Source organism: Melopsittacus undulatus, chromosome 3, assembly GCF_012275295.1.
Source record: "Melopsittacus undulatus isolate bMelUnd1 chromosome 3, bMelUnd1.mat.Z, whole genome shotgun sequence".
In the NCBI taxonomy this organism is placed as follows: domain Eukaryota; kingdom Metazoa; phylum Chordata; class Aves; order Psittaciformes; family Psittaculidae; genus Melopsittacus; species Melopsittacus undulatus.
Window position 1 is genome coordinate 19,464,812 of NC_047529.1, and position 20,430 is coordinate 19,485,241.

General features: G+C 38.1%; 1 protein-coding gene across 3 annotated transcripts in view; it reads right to left on the reverse strand.

Moving 5' to 3' along the window:
* Positions 1-20,430, reverse strand: part of PTCHD4 (patched domain containing 4) — an 86,740-nt gene that overhangs the window by 29,284 nt on the left and 37,026 nt on the right. Inside the window, exon 3 of one of the 3 annotated variants that reach the window (XM_005146435.3) lies at positions 1,663-1,751. The exons of the other annotated variants lie outside the window; for them this stretch is intronic. Within the exon in view, the coding sequence (XP_005146492.1) occupies positions 1,684-1,751 (68 nt within the window). The 3' untranslated portion in view covers positions 1,663-1,683. Of the gene's footprint in view, positions 1-1,662; positions 1,752-20,430 lie in introns of those variants that run through there. 3 annotated transcript variants of the gene reach the window in all.

The following is a 20,430-nucleotide window of genomic DNA, read 5'->3' on the forward strand; positions in this document are numbered from 1 at the left end:
AAAACAGAGACAGGTAGATGCAAACCTCATCTAATACCTGAATTTGCTTTCTCTGGTTCATTTCTCCCATTTTCTCACCTTCTTGTTCTCCATTCTTGGCCATGATTCTTTTTTAATGTCAAGAAATGGTCTTTGTGATTGCTCTCATACAGCTATCATGGTCTGGCAATTAAATTTTATGTAACCCCTGTTTTGCTATCAAGAATCATTCAAAGAAAGAAAAGCCTTCCTCCTGGAAGATCCCATTTGGAGTATGAGCTTCCTTCAGGTTTGTCATGACAGACTTGACTGATATAATCTCCATGCGTAAATTTAATATTTACAAAGAGGAAAATATATAAGATTAGTATAGGACAATGACTAGAGAAAGCTCCAAGAATAGCTGTAGTTAAAGTACATAAGAAGTTAATAACAGTAGTTGTCAGGTAGAAAATAAAAGTAAGTTTGGTTGGTTTTTTTATCTTGTTATGCATTGGTTTATGCCATATTAAACAAATGTGGAGGCAAGAACTAGATCTTTTGCTTCCAGAAAACTGGAATGATCCAAAGGTTCACTGGTTTATAAGTACTCTCTGAATATGTTTGGAAATAATTCTCAACAGCACTAGCAGGTAACAAGTCTCATCAGTGATGTTTCTTTAGCTTATCCACCTATAGGTAGTGTTCCCTACCATTACATGTTTTTCTCTACCATTACAGCTCAGGGAAAATTAATATATTTGTCTTATCTTTTTCCTCAAAAGCTAAGAAAGAATGTCTTCCTCCACTTTTTTCCCTTGGGTCTTGCCCTCTAGTTTTTATAATTATTTTTTTTACTACAATACTTTCTTAGAAAAAAATAGACTAAGGATAAGCTGTCAGTGCAAGAAGAGGTTCTTAGTGCAATATGACAATCTCTCAGGGTGACTTTTAAAAAAAGGTATTGTATACCTTGTTATAAAACTATCATCTGTATTAACTAAGATGTCTGGAAGTTAAGTTTTTCAATAAATATTCAGCAAGCTTTTTTTCTGTGAGTTCAGCAAACATTGGCAGAGTCTTGCACACATCAAGACCAAAAAGAGTAAATATAAATGAAAAAGTTTAATACAGAAAACTCAGGCTTTGCTCGCTTTCTAATTGGGGGAATGAAGAGATCAAATATAATTTTTCTCCTTCCTATCTTTCCAATGGTCAGGTGAAGATATGAAGAAACGCATTTTTTTACGTCTGCAAGCATTTATCTTGGTCTAAATTTGTAGTTTAATTTGGAGACAAATTTACAACATCTTACAGTTGTTATGTCCTTTAACATGAGTTCAAATCACAAAAAAGTCACAAATTTACTAGAGGGATTGTAGTTTGAGAGAAGGAAAGGTGACTAAGGGTGTCCTACCAATACTGTCATACAACCATATGTACTGTAAGCATTGTGTCACGAGGCAGACAAAGCTTTGCAGCAGCCTCTCTTGTGTTTTTCCCTTTTCCCACTCTACTGGATCAGACTGCCAACATTTTAAAAAGACCAGATGAGGAAGCCCTAAAGCATTTCTCTTTCAGATATAATACCAGCAAAACATATTGCAAGCTTTAATAAAAATGGGTTTGGAAATCACACTGTTTAGATTTTAAAAGCTTTTTATAACTCTGTTTCTCTTGCAGAAAATACCTATTTGTATTGAGCAAGAAAGTGTAAACTCAAAACTAAAACAGGATACTACTAAATTCGTTTTTCTTTCTGATGAGGTTATATTCTTGTCCAGTGAAGTGTCCTAAATTCAGAAAGAACTCAAATTACCATGAGATACCATTTTTAACAATGGACCATTAAGTTTGAAAAGCCATTTGGCAGTAAATGTACTTTACTAAAATATTGTCCTGAGACATCTGTTAGGATTAGAAGTGAATTAGCATAGGTTCTTTATAACTCAGAAAGTATAATATACATTATTTGAAAGGATTCAAAAGTGGGGGAAGGAAGAAGTCATCTTCTATTACATTAATCTAAACAAAAACCTAATTGCAAAAGTAGCCAAGAACATTCAGCTGTAGTATTGTGGTAGTGGCACCAGTAATGCTATCAGTTCAGCAATGTGAGAGTGTAGAGAACATGAAGAGTCTGAAGTGTGAGGAAATATCAGCCCACTTTCTTTTCTTATGCAACGTATCTGAACAGATGTAGGTGAACACAGTATATGTTTCCACAAAATTAACCACACACCCACAGCAAATCCCATTCACACAGCATTTCAAGAAGGTGTGCTTATAAAGAACAGTCCAGAATATCAGAGTCAGTGAGAAAAAACAAGCTATTTTCCACAGAAAGCTCATCATTTGGTTAAGCTTTTTCAAGGGATGTCTTAAATTTTTTACTCTTTCAGGTAGCTGGATCTTTTAACAAGTTTCAGAAACCACCAGATATTTACCAGTCAAAATATTACTTTTTGCCTGAAACAAGTGTTTTCTGAAATGCAGTCAATAATTTTCTTTTTCTTTTATTAACCAAGCGTTACCTTGGGAGGAAAGTATGTACTTCCATGGTGAAATTCTTTAGCTGAGAATGGTTTCAACATTTTTTTTTCCTGATCAGCTATGTTTCAGAAAGAAAAAGTGAGAAAACGTAAATGCAAATCCCTAAAACTGGCTTGCATGAATGCCATAACTGATGCCACATTGTGACTTACTCAGCTACTGCCTTGTGGCCTCAGAGAATCTAGAAGTGTCTGGAAATGGATATGCCTTGCTGTGGTAATGGATCAGTCCATAGTGAAGATAACATTATGGACACCAAGGGTAGTTGGGAGTCATCTGCCCAATCTTCAGTCAAGTTAAAAGGAATCTGGTCCAAAATGATCACCGCTGCTCTCTATTTGGACACTGAAGAGAGAAAGGACACCCTCCAGATACTTAAGAGAGGTACTTCTTTCTACTGAGAAATACTAGGAAGTGATTTGATGATCATAATTATGGCTTATTTATTTTAGAATGATTTCTAAGGACTTAATCATGCTAAACAATGAACAGGACATAATGAGATTTTCTTCTCTCAAGTTCCTCATCTTCTTTCCTGTAATGACTGATCTTTTTAAGGAGGTTAGTATTTCAAGAATCTTTGCGAAGATTGATGGGTGAGCAAAATCTGAAATTTTTAATTATCACAAATCTTGCACTTCAGAGACTATTGAAAAAATAAGCATATGGTGTTTTCAAGACAAAGCTTTGTCGATGCTTTGATGTGAAACAATAATGGCTATCTCAACAGTTAACTTTTTTGACTTGTCAAGCTTTGCCAACAGACCTTTGAAATTCCATGTACATTGTTCACATATAGTATGTTTCACCTGCTTTTCCCCACCATTTTCATGGTGCTGTCCAGGCCTACTAAGAGGTCAACAGATAATGGTGAAGTAGCTGAAGCTCTCTAGAACAAAAATAAGGAACTTCTTCTTACTTTTTTTTCAGTAGAAAAATAAGTCAAAACAGCCTTAAACACAGAGCCACAAGCCAAGTTTTCATAATAAAGAGTAAGGTTGTTCTAAAACATCACTACCACTTTAAGTTTCCCATTCTGGATACTTGTGATGTGTGACATTACCTAAATATACTGCACATCATAAAATGTGAACATCACTAGATTCTAGGCTGTAATTCAGAAAAGTATTCCATTCAGGAAAATACTTAAACATGTACTTAAATGATAGGATTTAAATGCATGTTTAAAGTTAAGCATGAACAGAGAGGGAGTTATGTCTGTGCTTAAATACTTTTCTGAATTACCATCTCTATTACACTGTCTTAAACCCAAGCACATCTGCTAAAATTTCTTAAATTACTTTGGATTCACTTCTGTAAAATAGAGCTCCATTGGTTCAGCTTCATTTTATTCAAAGTAAATCTCTAGTCATCTAAGAAGTTACACCAAGGATGAGGCTGTCCTGATGGAAATTAGGGAAAGGGTGTTTTCTTATTTTCTATCACAAACTTTGGGAAATTTAAATTCACTGTATTCGAATTCTGTAAAGAATGCTTCAAGGATGCCTATGGTGGAAACCAGAGGTAAAACATTTATAAAAAACATCCTAAAGGAGACCAAAATGATTCTCAAGCACACTTAAAATGGGTGGGGTTTGTTTTGTTTTAAAGACCCTTGAGAATAAAAGCATTCAACACATAGGCTGGCTACTGTGAAAAAGCCTTCTTTTGTTTTTTAAATATATTGGATTTAGCTTCCTTATGAAATGTTTTTGATGTTCCGTTCTTTTAAGCCCATAGGGATTTTTCAACCTCGTTAAAATGTGCCATCTGTTAGAGACATCCGTTATAAAACTACAACAACATAAACTTATGTGCCTGTTTTATTCTTAGGAGAAACACCAACACCTTGAAGTTTAAAGAAAGTTGCCTGCTTTTACAGACTGCCTTTCTTAAATTTTTTTTCACCTATTAAAGCAATATACAAATAAGGAAAGTTCTTACTGGTACCGAAAAGATAAAAAATAATTTCCTTTGTGAGGCCAGTTAGCAGTTTTGCACTAAGGAAGATATTTAGCAGAAATACGGCCCTTACAAGACCACAAATGTGTCAAGGTGTATTTTATTCTATTGCATTTATACATTCTTATATGAGGTACAAATAGCACCACATCCACTGCAGGGTGTTAGACAACATAAGCCTACAGTATTACAGTTAACTGGAATATTCTTATTCTCATCAGTCAAATAGCTAATCCATAGATTTTTCTTTGTTTTTTCCTTTTTGGCAAAAACTGGCAGCAAAGAAATAGATCAAAATGATAAATCATGGAATGTTCCCAGGTCGTGGTGAATGATGATAGTTGCAATTATCACAGAAGATTTCTGCAAAGCTTAGATGAGATTTTTCTCTCGTATTTTAGCCTCCCAGGCTCCAGTTTCATTGCTTGCAATTGTACACGTGATTCAGTAATTAATAAGTAAAGTAAGTAAAGTTTTGGAGAGACTGAAGAATAAGACATTATCTTCAGTTTACCAGGAATGGTGGGTGCTCTGCCTCTTCGTAAAGGAGATTGTCTCTTTTCAACCTGTTTTCTCTGAGCCTTAGTTGACTGTCTCAAAAATGCCATTGACAAAACTCAACAGAATTATTTTCCTGGATGGAAAAAGTCACAATGAAAACTGTTAGGAAAATTATGATCTAATAAAAAAGAGGAAGACAAGATCCAGATACTTATGTGAGTAATGGTGGAATAAATAGTGATGGTTAATGCTGAAAAAGACCAGATAAAGAAGATGATTTTTGTATTGCCTGGTTTAAAGAAGGGTTCATCTAATTTAGGTCAGCAATAGCCTAAGGTATGGGGAGGGTACAATGTTTGTATAGGTTTTATATGGAATATGGCATTCATTTTTTAGATGCTGCTTTCTGGCTTCATGCCACCTAATTTTTCACAAATAAGAGATACCTACACTAGCAATCAGTTGCACTTGCCTTCCTTATAATCACTGGGAAGAGAGGTTGCTGAGATCAGAAACCCCTGCTGGAGATCACTCTTTGCCTTTGGCTATTGAGAGTGCCTTGGGAAAGCAGGTACCTTGGATAAGTGCCTGAAGGTAGGAGAAAGCAGAGGGGGCCTCAGGGTGCATCAAAATAAGGTGTCAAATAGATGTGATGCATTTCTAGAAAACCAATCTTCAGCTGTAGAAAGGGGTCTAATTCAGAAGCAGTTCCTGACAACTTTCTATCTTCAAACCCAGTCAAGGAGGAATTTTCTATATTATTCTCTGTGGAAAATAAAAAATGAGGCAAAGGCAATATAATAATAACCATAAGAATATGTACATCAGGGAAGCAACAATATCTAGCAATGCCAACTTCACCCTACTGAATTAATGTCACCATTTTCTAACCTGTGCTATGATGGAGTATTTGCTTTAAGAGGGTTTTTTCTGTTTCAGTAAAGACAAGGGTAAAGCAATTGATATCATCTACCTGGATTTGTGCAAGTCGTTTGACACTGTCCCACATGACATCCTTGTCTCTAAATTGGAGAGACGCCAATTTGATAGGTGGACCATGTGCTGGATAAAGAAATGGCAGGCTGGATGCATGCAATGAGTTGTAGTCAACGGCTCAATGTCCATCTGGAGACTAGTAACGATCCACCTCAGGGATCGGTGTTGGGACTGGTCTTGTTTAACATCTTTGTCGCTGACGTGGACAGTGGGAATGAGTGCGCCCTCAGCAAGTTTGCCGATGACACCAAGTTGTGTGGTTCGGTTGATACGCTTGAGGGAAGAAATGCCATTCAGAGGGACCTTGACACACTTGTGAGGTGGGCTGATGCCAGTCTTAGGAAGTTTAGCCATGACAAGTACGAAGTCCTACACCTGGGTCAGAGTAATCCCAGGCAGAGCTACAGGTTGGGCAGAGAAAAGATTCAGAGCAGACCCAAAGAGAAGGACTTGGGGGTGTTGGTCAATGAGAAAATGAACATGAGCCAGCAGTGTGTGCCTGTAGCCCAGAAAGCCAACCGTATTCTGGGCTGCATCAAAAGGAGCATGACCAGAAGGTGATCCTGCCCCTGTGCTCTGCTCTCGGGAGACCTCACTTGGAGTATTGTGTGCAGTTCTGGTGTCCTCAACATAAAAAGGACATGGAACTGTTGGAACAAGTCCAGAGGAGGGCCACGAGGATGATCAGGGGACTGGAGCACCTCCCATATGAAGATAGGCTGAGAAAGTTGGGGTCATTCAGCCTGGAGAAGGGAAGGCTGCTTGGAGACCTCATAGCAGCCTTCCAGTATCTGAAGGGGTGTTATAGGGATGCTGGGGAGGGACTCTTCATTAGGGACTGTAGTGATGGGACAAGGGGTAACGGGTTCAGACTTAAACAGGGGAAGTTTAGATTGGATGTAAGGAAGAAGTTCTTTACTGTGAGGGTGGTGAGGTACTGGAATGGATTGCCCAAAGACAGTAAATACTGCATCCCTGGTGGTGTTCAAGGCCAGGTTGGACAGAGCCTTGGATGGCCTGGTTTATTATGAGGTGTCCCCGCCCATGGCAGGGTGGTTGGAACTACATGATCTTAAGGTCCTTTCCAACCCTAACTATTCTATGACTCCTTCTGTCTGACCAAAAGCAGTACTCTTGGGGAATAACTATATTTCAGGCTACATTTTCAGATATTTCCACTTATTCTAGGGTACTGTATTGAGAAAATCTTCTAAGTTTTTCTCAAGGGTCATGAATTTAGGGCTCACACCCAGTTCAATGGAGTTAAGGTAAGTAACAGCAGAAGCAGGATGAGAGAATGTTGTCCTTCATTGTTTTCTCTCTTCATTCAGTTGGTTCCAAAAATATAAGAATTTCTTTTGTCAGTCCTGAAACGGAGCTCACAACAGAAAATCACCATGGTCTCTTTTTTATTCTGTCCTACAAAGAATTTTACTTGAAAAATGCTAATATCAGCTGCTTTTCCGTATGGAGGAAGCATTGACAGACTGAGAGAGCTAGGTTTGTTCAATCTGGAGAAGAATAAGATCAGGGAGGCCTCCTAAGAGTCTTCCAATACCTAAATGAGCCTACAAGAAATCTGGAGAGGTATTTTCTATAAGGGCATACAGTAACAGGACAAGGAGGAATGGCTTTAAGCAAGGCAGAGGGGAGATTTAGATTAGACACGAGGAAAAAGTCTTCCCTGTGAGGCTGGTGAGGCACTGGCACAGATTGCCCAGAGAAACTGTGGCTGCCCCATCCCTGGCAGTGTTCAAGGCCAGGTTGGATGGAGCTTTGAGCAACCTGGTCTAGTGGAAGGTGTCCCTGCCCATGGCAGGGGTTTCGAACTGGATGAGCTTTAAGCTCCCCTCCAACCCAAACCATTCTGTGATTCTATGATTCTATCTCAGCCCAGAGTAATATAGCAATAAACCCTTCTTAAAAACCCAAGCCCTCAGCAAACCTGAAATAATCCTCTCCCACCTCTTGGGAATGAAGCATGCACCATTATTGTCAGGAGAACTTCAATCCTCATTTGCCAAGGCTGTTAAATTCACTTTGTTTAAACAGCCCAGAAAGCATATTCCTACTTTGTCAGACCTCAGATTCAGCTGCATAAAAATCTGCAAGGCTTTCACAAATGAAACAAGACACTTTAATTCTATCCTTAGAAATACAAACACATATACTTACTTCTATTTTAAGACCGTTTTCCAGTCTCATTGAATAGAGTAAGTAAATGCCAGCCCGATTAGGGAATTTAAAATTTTGACACCCAGTTGCGCTAAGTGTGCTAAGTTTATGGCAATTAGAGAGGAATCACATTATTTTGCTCTCAAGCAGAACTTAAGCTTACGGACGCCTGAACTATTATTCCTAAAGGTGACTTTTACAGTGATTTTAAGATGCCAGTGAAATATGTTCTTGCAAAAAAAAAAGTATAAAGGATAGGAAAGGATTTAGGGATGATTTTCTGTTCCTTTTTGCTCTCATAAATTTGTTTAATGAAAGTGAGTTTCTCAAGTCACCAACTGATTCCTTATAAATTCTGGAACAAACAGGGTTTTACTACCTGTTTTGTCTGTGTAATTTTCCAGCATATTAGCTAGAAAATGTAGCCTATCAATATTTGGTTGTCATGCCATCATTCAAATACAGACACAGTACTGTTATATGTGCTTGTGTCTGTGAGCCTCTGCAGTGTGAAGCAATGGGTACCACTGGTGCATCACTAAGGAATGAAAATAATGCTCAGAGAAAAATGCTTGGGTAAAACAGCAGAGCTGAATTCATCGTAAGCTTCATTGGACTGAGACTGACTTATGCTAATTGTATCACACATTTTTGTGCTATTTTGAACTGGAACTTTTAGCCTAATCAAACTGGAATTTTTATATTTTTCCTCAAGAGGGCCAGAATTTAAAATAGGAAGGAAGGTATGGAAACATTGCTGCAGAAATCAGGGTCCCAATGTTGTATTATATTTTCTATGCTATGATAACAGAAGTAAGGTTAATACTGAAACCTGTTGGTTTGCATTTTCCTTTTTGTTATGATCTAACCCTACTTAATTGTCTTTCTGCCAATTAGGAAATCTGGATCAAAATCTCAAAAGCACCCACAGACAATTATTGGACTAAGGGAGATATTTAGAAAACAGAGGAAGTTGTTGATTAACCTTAGAATGGAGTTGAGGCTTTTCTTTTTGCATTACCAGATGGCATTTGTTCTCCCTTGCACAATGCAAGGGAAACTGAAGCTGTCAGGACATTTTCAGTGAAACCCAGTACTTTTTAAGGCCTGTATTTGGAAGACTTTCTCTTTTATGAATTATGTGCCATCAGGTTTACATAGAATGACATGAGAGGATTATCTCATGAGCATGAGAGCTGCCCAGATCTCACATTATTCTCAGAGAAGCTGCAGGTGAACAATGGCCTTGTCCACAGCAGGTCATTTAGTCCACAATCTGCCAGAGCCAAAAATCAGAAAAGACCAGTTAAAAGTATTGAGGAAGGATCTATCCACCCAAACAGGAAAGCATAATATGGATGTTATCACAAACACTTTGTAGTTGCCTCTTTCTCCCCACTGGCAATAAAAGTAAGTCTTCATGAACAGTAGTAGTTCAGACACATACTTCGTGCCCTACAACAGCTTTTCACGGGAATGATCTTTTCATCATTCTCCTGTCCTCTGTTGACATCCAAAATACCTCAGTTCAGCACAGCTTTTAAGTACGTGCTGGACACATTTTTCTTCAGGATCATGTTACTTTTGTCATATTTAACATCAGTATTAAGTACTTTCATAATCAGACATTTCCTTTGATTGTGGCTATCTTGGTGCAAATACTAATTGAAGTTAATAGTATTCCTATTGACTTCCATTGGTATTAAACTGTAGTTTTTTTATTTTTTAAAGCCTTTTAGGCAGTTATTATCTTTCAATGGTGTATATGTTTGGTGTCCAAAAAGCTAGAAATTTCATTGTCTTAGCAACTTTTGATTCCATAACTCCACATGAGCAATGGATCAAATAAATTGCAGCCCTCCCCTTGTCCCCCAACTTTGAATGGACTGCTGTACAATATCAGGGAAAAATTGTGACCTTTGCCTGCTCGAAATGCAACACAGTTTTAAATTTAGGAGCACATTGAAAGCTATCTATCTACTGCACGTGTGGGATTCATCTCTCTAATTTTAAAGATCTGGAAGTTATGCATCTAAAACTAGTAGTCAGAGTCCATATGCAATCAGTGGAGAGAGACAGGCACAGACGGTGGAACTGATACCTTTCTAGGATACCTACTTGTCACCAGCAATTCTAAAAAGCCAAGTAACTAATTAGGCCAGAATCCTAAGTTTTGAATAGCTAAGATGCAAAGATGAATTTTCATGTAGGCATCTACCTCTCTCGGCTGGGTCCAGAGACAGATAGCCACAGCCTTTCTTCCCTGGATAATAAGGACTTCAGATTGTTCTTTGAGCTTCAATATCACATTAGTTGTTAAACTTCATCTTAGACACAATTGTAAATCATCTGAATAAAACCCCAAATGTATTAAAAATAATGGTGGATGAAAATACAACATAATTACATTGATTAAATCAAAATCCCATGTAGTTTTATTTACCTTATTACCAATGATGGCTTTAAAAACAGAAAACACAGACTTCACCAATTTTGTTTTATAGCACAAACTTTTTCCTCATCACTCTGGGTGACTCAGGACCCAAATTACCATATTTCAATATATGACCCAGTGTAATTAGGACTATATTTTTTAGCTGGTTGTTACTTACATGCTATCAATGGGGATCCAGAACTAGTAATTTGTCTCCAGTGATGACAGTCTGCCCTCTTTTCAGTATTAAATGGCTCATATGTAGCTGTAACTTGAAGCAGCAGAGATTAGAAAACTATGGACTGTTCTTCGGAAAGCTCTTTCTTGCCAAATACCCTCATTCCTGCAACGGCAGATGTTTGCATTTTAAGACTTAGTTTGTTTGCTGAGGTTTTTGTATTTAATGGCATTTCTGTACTTACATAGAGTATACTTTCAGAAGACCCCAAGGATTAAATGAATCTGTCCTAACTTTAGTCATGTATAGTTTTGTGTATGATCTAAATTTGTTGTTCTTGGCTCCCCCTCTTGTCAGCAGAGAGAGGAAAAAAATTAATGGGGATTCAAAGGTATTTCCCACTCCAACCATAGGATGGGAAGAAGCTCTCCTTGGAGGGACTTTTTGTGTGGCCACCAGAGGCTCAGCCTGGAAAACTATCCAGCTTAGAAAAGGTGCTTTGGTTTCAAATAGCTAATGTTTGTGAAGATGCATTATCCTAAAGATCATCTTTACATTGCAAATCAAACCCACTGCTGCACAGGGTGTAGGAAGGCCTCAGGGAAAATTGAGTGAGTTGTTTTTGATTTTTTTACTTGAGGCAGAATCTCCTCAAAGATATGTGGGGTGTCAAAGCATCAAGCACACACTGGAGGGAGTATGGGTAGGTTGAAAAAAAAGGCATTCTGATGTAGGGGGACAAAGGAGTGACAGACAAAGAGTGGGAAGAAATACCATAGAGCATAGAAGGTGGGATGGAAAAAGGAAGCAAAAGCATCAGTAGACCTACCACTTTCTGCCTTGATATTGCTGACCCAGCTGTGGCTGGAAGTTTTCAAGTTTATGTCTTGCCTCAAAGCAATAATGCAGTGGAATAGGCAGGGAAGAAGGTAAGATATAGGAAGATACAAGCCACTATGTCCTCTTCAGTACCTCCACTCTAGGCCATGGAACAATGTGGAACCTCAAGCAGCTTGCTGATTTGCAAATCTTCTACAGTTACACAACCTTGGCAGTGGAGGAGGAATATTCTTTCCTTCCCCATGTCATAAGCTTGTTTGATCTGTACCTTAATTGACAAGTTCTCAGTCCAACACCAGAAAAACACTCAATGATTTGATCTGCAGAGTCAGCACAGCCAACTTCACTACCTTATTAAAAATGGATTGATGCAAAACCTCTCTCCAGTGCTCATCCTAGCATGTATGTGGATGCAAAATATCATGCAAATTAGGTAATTAACTAGGTTTTGCTTCATTAACAGATAAATAAGAGCAATAAGAGTCTTCCTAAATACTAGCTATGCATTTTTCCAAAAATAGAATATTTAATGCAATTATTTTTATTAGATCTTTTGTATGTGATCACAGCATAAAAAGTGAATTACAGTTGCATGTTTATTGTAATTAAAGAATCCCCCTAGCCTCTTTATATCATTTGGCTCAAAATAGACAGCATTGTTTCTACTATAGTTCATTAATTATCAGACTCACATTTTAATTCAAAAGTCAGATTCCTACGTTCAGGGTGTTCCTAGTTATACTGGAGTATGTTGGGAAGACCAAAAGCTAAAGGTAAAATTATATTAAAATAAGTATATGAGCAAATAATCCATATACTGTATACTAATCTGTATTTTTAAATATTCTATTTAAAACCAATAAGGGAGAGTGAATTGCAGCTTTTAAGCATAGACCCTTCCATGGAGCTGATATGCGAGCTAAAGGAATACCCATTGATATTTTTTAAGATATCTGACCTAGGTTTCCTACCAGAACTGCCAGTATAAAATAATAAAATGTGTTTAAAGGAGGAAATCTGGCTTTGATCCATATTTAAATGGTAACTTTAGTAACTTTAATACTTTTTCTTACTTAAATACATCACAATGCTGGAGGATGAAATAAGATAAAGCCTTATTGACAGCCTTGCAACGATGGCCAGAGTTTGGCCATCCCAGATGGGCTGGAAGCCACTAAGTCAAAAAATGAGACTCTCTTCATAAATCACTGCACAATACAGGAACAGCTGTGCAAGACTGCCTGCTGATGTTCTCTGTGGAGGTAGTGTCTTTGGTATGAAAGCACATGACAACTGAACTGAGTCTTAAGGTAGAAGACACCAAATCAATAGTACTTTGATAACCATAGTTAGTTACATAGTTAGTACTTTAATAACCATGAAAGAAGGTACCTGAGCCTCATCCCATTTGTGACTCTGGATGCACTTATTTCTGAGATGCATAAAAAGTTCTCTTACGAAGGCTCAGGCCGCATATCTCACCTTTAGCATAATCATTCCTATAAATGCTCATTTTTAGCTGTGAAGTGGCATATGAAAAATTTCTGGTAAGATTTTTATATGATTTTCCTACTCACACATATTACTATATATTTTTTCAGTGCAAGTCTTTTCAGGATGTGCCTGATCTTACAAACCAGCCAAGGTTAATTATGCTGTGACTTCAGCTACATACCTGAATAGAAGGATGCTATATGACCTATTAAAATTATTTGCCACTGCTGTTGCTGCTTCTCCAGTGAAGCTGACACCTGCAGCAATTCTGCTGGCACTGATACACTTGTTCTTTGCCTTTTCATTGAGCAAAAGAGTTTTCCTCTTTTCTGCTTTATCAGTCAGTGTCTAGTATGCCTGAGGTATTTCCAACAAGACTCTGACTTTCCTTATGTCATTATGGCTTTCCTAAGACAATATGGTTACTCTTCCTTACATGTAGTGATTTGCGTGGAGCTGGCTGGGTGCAGACCAGAGATGAACAAGCTGCTTCCATTCTTTAACCTCTTTTTCCTTAAATGCTAATCTGCACTAAAATGGAGGTCCCAGAGGGTATAGCATGGACATATATATATATGATTTTAGAAGCTGTCTCAATCCTATTGATAAAGGTGTGGTGGAAGCTCATGGCCAAACATGAAGCAAACACCTATAACCCGGTGGTGCAATGCACCTCCACTTTTTCTGCAATATCGTCCTTAACCAACTAACTCATGGCCCAATTCCAACTGAGTTCAGTTGCATCTATCACAAATCACAGAATCATAGAATAGTTAGGGTTGGAAAGGACGTCAAGATCATGTAGTTCCAAACCCCTTGCCATGGGCAGGGATACCCCACACTAAACCATATCACCCAAGGCTTCATCCAGCCTGGCCTTGAACACCACGAGGGATGGAGCATTCACAACTTCCCTGGGCAACCCATTCCAGTGCCTCACCACCCTTACAGTAAAGAAATTCTTCCTTATATCCAATCTAAACTTCCCCTGTTTAAGTTTGAACCCATTACCCCTTGTCCTATCACTACAGTCCCTAATGAATAGTCCCTCCCCAACATGCCTATAACACCCCTTCAGATACTGGAAGGCTGCTATGAGGTCTCCACGCAACCTTCTCTTCTCCAGGCTGAACAGCCCCAACTTTCTTAGCCTGTCTTCATATGGGAGGTGCTCCAGTCCTTTGATCATCCTCGTGGCCCTCCTCTGGACTTGTTCCAACAGTTCCATGTCCTTTTTATGTTGAGGACACCAGAACTTCACACAATACTCCAAGTGAGGTCTCAGGAGAGCAGAGTAGAGGGGCAGGATCACCTCCTTCAACCTGCTGGTCATGCTCCTTTTGATGCAGCCCAGAATACGGTTGGCTTTCTGGGCTGCAAGCGCACACTGAAGCTGGCTCATGCTCACTTTTTCATCCACAAACACCCCCAAGTCCTTCTCTGTAGGGCTTCTTTGAATCTCTTCTCTGCCCAATCTGTAGCTGTGCCTGGGATTCCTTTGTAGTGAGATAAACTATTTTAATCCCAAGTATCAAATTAGAAAGTAGCGGCTTGTTCTTTCTCTTCATGTAATGATGGCAAACCCTGGACATCTTTCCAAGCAGACATTTAGGTTTCTCCATGGAAACTCCCACTTGTGGTTTACATAAGCTTGGGTGGCAAGTCCAATGTCAGACCATGAAAGGAAGACACGAGGGCCACATTAAATTTGGAAAGTCAGATCTTTTCTGTAACACTGCTCAAATCTTTCTGTTTTCCTTTCTCTCAGTCTCTGAAATGAGTTTATGTTGCAGGGTCCTCAGGGCCTGGAATGGATCTCACACAACAGGGCCATGATACGAGCACAGAAATAATAAAAGCAGAAGCCAAAAGCACGTCTGTTGCAAGCTATCCTAGACAAATTAAATTCTGAGGCAATTCCATTGACTTTGATAGACTCATCCTGTGAATTCAGCCATGAATATGAGAAGCCAGGGAGAAAAGGGCATGATTTCTGCCATTTCGATACTGATTTACTGAGAAGAGTTTTGGGAAGAGGGAAAACTGACAAAGGGTAAAGAAGAAAAGCTCCTTCTCTGATATACCACATACATATTTTTGTCTCACTACAAAGCCAACCATATTTGTTGTTTGTGTTTTGGTTTTCTTTTGGATTTTTGTATTTTTTTTTGGTTGGTTGTTTTTTTTTTTTGGGAGGAGTTTAGGGATTTTAGCAGAAAAATACAATCACGTCTTAGTCAAGCATTCAAAAGAATGTACAAGAAGTTCTCCTGTTTTGATGCTCCTGTTTGTTTGCTCATATCAGGACCAAAACAACTAGTCCTTCTTGACATAGGCATTGCAGGGCTCTTCAGAGTTCCCTTCAGTCAATGGAGGTCTTTACTGTAAGCACTTGACTGCCTCTGATCAAATAAGATGAGGGTCTGAGAGACAAGTAATACCTAAGAGCTGGACATAGCCAGAAGGAACTTGAACAGACCCCACTTATGCAATTAGCAACACAGCTACTGTGGCCCATGGCAGATTTTCACACACCAAAAAACCAAAAGTTAAGTTCAGACAAGTAGTGTAGAGTAGATTATTTTACTAATCGATTTTCTGAAGAGCAATATGATAATTTCAAAACATGTAGGAAAAGGTGCCAGGATGCTGAAAGCCAATAATCTTTTAGTCAGTCAGGTCCTTCATTGCTCCTTACTATGGTCCCACTCCCAGCCTCCACAGGAATCTGCGTTTTCCCAGATCCTAGAAGCTGATGTGGGGAGACACTACAAACCAACACCTGGCTGAATAGGCAGCACATATTGCATGGCTGCTGGGATGGTGCTGGAAGCAAATTCTTCTTCTAGCCTCACTTGCTGCTTTGATTCTTTGCCACTGCCTGCAGATAAGCTGAGGCTTTAGCTGTCACTTGGAAGGTTATTGTGTCTAACTATTAAAAGAAAGGAGTTAGCAAATACGAAAAGGCAACAAGGAGACTGTGGATTATGGTTCAACAGTGTCACCTCATCTGAGCATTATTTGTGCCTGCAGCATGCAGCTGGCACAGAGGGATTTACAAGGATGCTGCCTCTAAGAAGAAGAGGTAGTGGGAAAACGCTGTTATCCTGAATTATTTAGGAATCAAAGAGGAGATTTGCAAAGTGGTTAGAAGAGGTTCGTGGTCACATGTCATACTCTTGATGCAAATAGGAATCAAACTGGAAACAGAAAAAAGAAACACCACAGTTTGATGCTGAAGAGTCAAAGGCGTATAAAGTTGTGGGAAGAAAGGATGAAGAAAGAACACTTAATGAACTACATGAACCACAGGAAGCCTGGAGTATAGGAGGCAAATACAGACTGGAAGAAATATGTATCATTAGATGAATCTCTGGAAACAGGGAAATGATAATGGCAGTGTCTCCAGGAGATGGCCAGCAGCAAGTAAAACTGCCAAAACAGGGATAAAAAAGAAAAAAAAAACAAACCCCAAAACCTGCTTTATTTCCATTTCCCTTACAAATTTCTCCCTTTTGCTGTAATTCTAAGCATATATTGCAATAAAGCAGCAGTTTCTGATTTCCAGAAAGTGCTAGGTTCCCAAAAGGTTTGGATGTTTCCTTCACGTATTGTACTGGAAATTCAGTATCCAGTACTGATCTGAGGAATGCAAACTACCAAAGCAAAGTCATAAATAGATAGCTGTTCTGAGAGAAAACTTTAAGTAGTCTATTTTTGCCCTGTGTTGCTCTGTGAGACACTATGTATGGTCTTTACACTGTTGTGAAATCCAGATTGTGATTATCACAGAACCAGATAGTGTGTTAAGAAGCAAGTGCTACAACTTGGACCAGAAAGAGCTTGAATTTCAGCTCATACTGAGACTGCTTTTCTCAATGCATTTCATAAAGCCAAAATACTCTGCCTTCCCATCTACCATACCAGTGTGAAGGGAATGATGGTTGTGACCAGCTTTACTGAATTGCTGCCAATTTGTATTGGAAAGACTAAAAAAGGGATGCCAAAGGACTGAAGATGTGAAGAACTAATCATGATGTAGTACCTCATGTAGAGTACAGCAATTGATAACCACTGAAACTAGCTTTCTTGTACAGGCAAACGAAAGATAAGTATTAAAGAGGAATGCCATTTACAAAGTACCAGATAAGGGAAATAAGTGAAATTAATCTTTGTGCTGAGAGGCAACACACAGTTTAATAGATACATGAGTATTCCACTGGCTCTCTGTTGGGACTCCATACTAGCCACAAGGTAGAAACAGTGGGTGGGTTTATGGAAGAGCAATGTTATTAAGACTAATGCATAGCTGGAAGTAATAAGAAAACAAAAACTAATAGAAGAGGTGCAGTTATGTCTTGCTTAGAGAAAATCCTTATGATGCAACATTTCACACGGTACTACATGTGTACTATATGAGTACAAGCAAAATGTGATCCAAAGCCAGTGAGCTGTAGGAACAATAATAGCTTTCTAGTATATTTTACACATGTTGGAATAACAAGGAAAAAGACATGTAGATCTAGAAGAGTCTGCAGGTGAGTCACGGATGCCCTGAAGAGCCTAAAAACTAGAAATGTTTTAGAACAATTGTAGCAAAAGAGCAAAACATTTGTGTATATCAGGTAGGTCAGTGGAGCTTGGGCATTTATTAAAATGTACAAAGAAGAAAGTTTTTGCAAGTGATTTTGGATTTTTGATTTGTTGGTTGTAATATGACAGTTTTATAAAATACTATTAAATAACACAATCTTTTTTCTTATAGATGTCTTGCATAATTAAAGGTATGTAACATAAAGATATAAGCATAAGATTATTTTGAGTAATATTTGCAGGAATCTAGTGAATAAAGACAGTTATCTGAAGTTCCCTAAAGGTGGGCATAAAATAGGAATAGTGTGATAAAGTTGAGAAGGTGGAAGTTTAAGGTGAGCAAAAGCAGACTGATTTGTCACCCAGACAGAAGACAAAATTTGTGTTCTTCTGTAACAGAAACTTCATAGGTTTTAAGATTAGGAAAAACTATTGTGATCATTTGTCAAAATATTGTAACCTGTCATTTCTGAATCAGAATCACAGTTTTTTGAGGTATAGCCTGTATGCAAAGAAATGAAGTCCTAGTCTGAAAGATCTGAGTCATACAGAGTCCATCAAGACCTGAAAAATTGTCCCTGTGGTTAATTGTTTTCAGTGTAAAAAATGGCATTTTTATTCTGGTGAATAAAATTAATTTAACTACATTTCTAAAGTCTTGTTAGTTCATCTCCACCTGCCCTGTACAACTGCCTGCTGTTAAAACCAACATGAACACCATATTCCTCCCAGAGAAGGACTCCAGTTTTGTGGTGTATCTTAAAATACACCCTGGGAAGGGCTCAACAGTGCCAAAGAGATACTGCACACGATAGACATCTGCATGTTATCAAGTGAATCCCACTCAAAATGCCAATTGACATCTTTCTGAAGTGCTTCATCTGACTTATGTCACCTTCCTATTTTTTCTCTAGCACACATTTGCCAGAGAAAAAGAATTTAATCTTCCTGTATTAACAACAACAGCACACTAGGAATTCGCATTCAATGCATTATCTACTGTGATCTCATTGGTTTTGCTTTTGGGGGATGCAATTGCTCATCTTGGAAACATGAATACATTCTTTGTTTCTAGATGCATAATCTAGCACTTAACTGTGATAAAGCACATGTTGACAAAATGAGCCTTCCTGACGATGTGCTTGGGCTGCATTTTCATTATTTTTATCTGCCAAGCCTTGCATTATCTGAGAATTTTACTGCTATTGATTTGTTTTTCACTCCAGAACATGGGGAAAGGTGTTGAATGGCTTAGAATAAATTTTTTTTGCATGATTATTGATGTCTTCCCATAAGGAAGAGTGCACATTTACAAATTAATATTCTGTTACTGCATTTAATATAAGGTACAGTGATTTAATGTAGAACAAATACAAGCATCTGTCAAAGTGTTGTTCAGGTGTAAATCAAATTACCATTGTCTGAATGTACTACACCAGCATGATTTATTTTCTTGTATAAATTTGAAGAATAATTTTTTAAAAATCAGGTTTATTTAATAAGGCCTTTTTTCCATGATATCATGGAAATAATTATAGCACCATGTAAAGAAATAATTTTATGGAATTATATTTACTATTTTTCCCAGATAAATATTTGTTGTAGGCTGTTAAACATCTGTTGCTATCATACTTAACATTCAAATTTTCAAAGATAAAGTAATTTGAACTTTTTACTTAAATCTTTGATCTACTAAAATGTGTTCTTTCTTTCTTGCATGTTTAGAATTTAAAATGTAAAAGGAATTCCTGGATATTTTCCTTCATTTCCTCATGCCCTGACTTTTTACTTCCTTTTTTCTGTTTCTCTTTTTACCCCAGGAAAAATAAAACAAGTTTTAAGAGTGGAAAATAAAGAACTTGAATATTATGAAAACTAGAAACAGTTATCACTTTTTTTCCTCAGGAAATAAAAAGCTTCCTACATGTGGGCCAAAACCCACAATTTTGACAATTTGTTTTCAAAGGCATTTATGAGAAATAACTAATTTTGCTGACTTTTGGTGAAACTTGAACTGAAACTTGAATTGGAAACTTGAAGGTCATTGAATGCATCCAGAGGAGGGCAACAAAGGTGGTGAAAGGGTTGGAAGGAATGCCTTATGATGAGTGGTTAAGGACTTTAGTCTTTTCTAGTTTGAGGGAAAGGAGGAGGAGGGTCAACCTCATTGCTCTCTACAGTTTCCTGAGAAGGGGAAATGGGATGGAAGCTGCTGAGCTCTTTTGCTTGGGATCTTGTGAAAGGACACATGAATGCTTCAAAGCTGCACTAAGGAAGTTTAGACTGGACATTAGGAAGCATTTTTTTGCTGAGAGGTTGGTCTGCCACTGGAACAGGGTTCCTAGATGCCCCAAGCCTGAAAGTTCTGTTTCCAAGGTATCTGTCTGCTACCAGGCATTGCCAGAGATAGGCTATTCAGTTATATGAACCTTGGCCTGATCTGGCACAGTCATTCTTAGAGTCTTTGTCTTAATGATGTAAGAAACCACTCTAAGGTTTAGAACAGGTACCCAAATTTTAGGAGGTTAAAGTTAGCTGAAATGATACTCATCTACTGAGCTTCAGATTTCCGGTATCCTAAGATGAAGGTTTTGCAGTCACAAGAATTTGTATTCAATGACCTAAACTTTGCTTCAATTTCATATATTACTCAATATACCAAACTGAGTAGAGGGCTAATAGGCTGAAATGTATCATCCTGCAACATGTCATCTTTGTTTCACCATGTAAAGTTAAACCAATACTC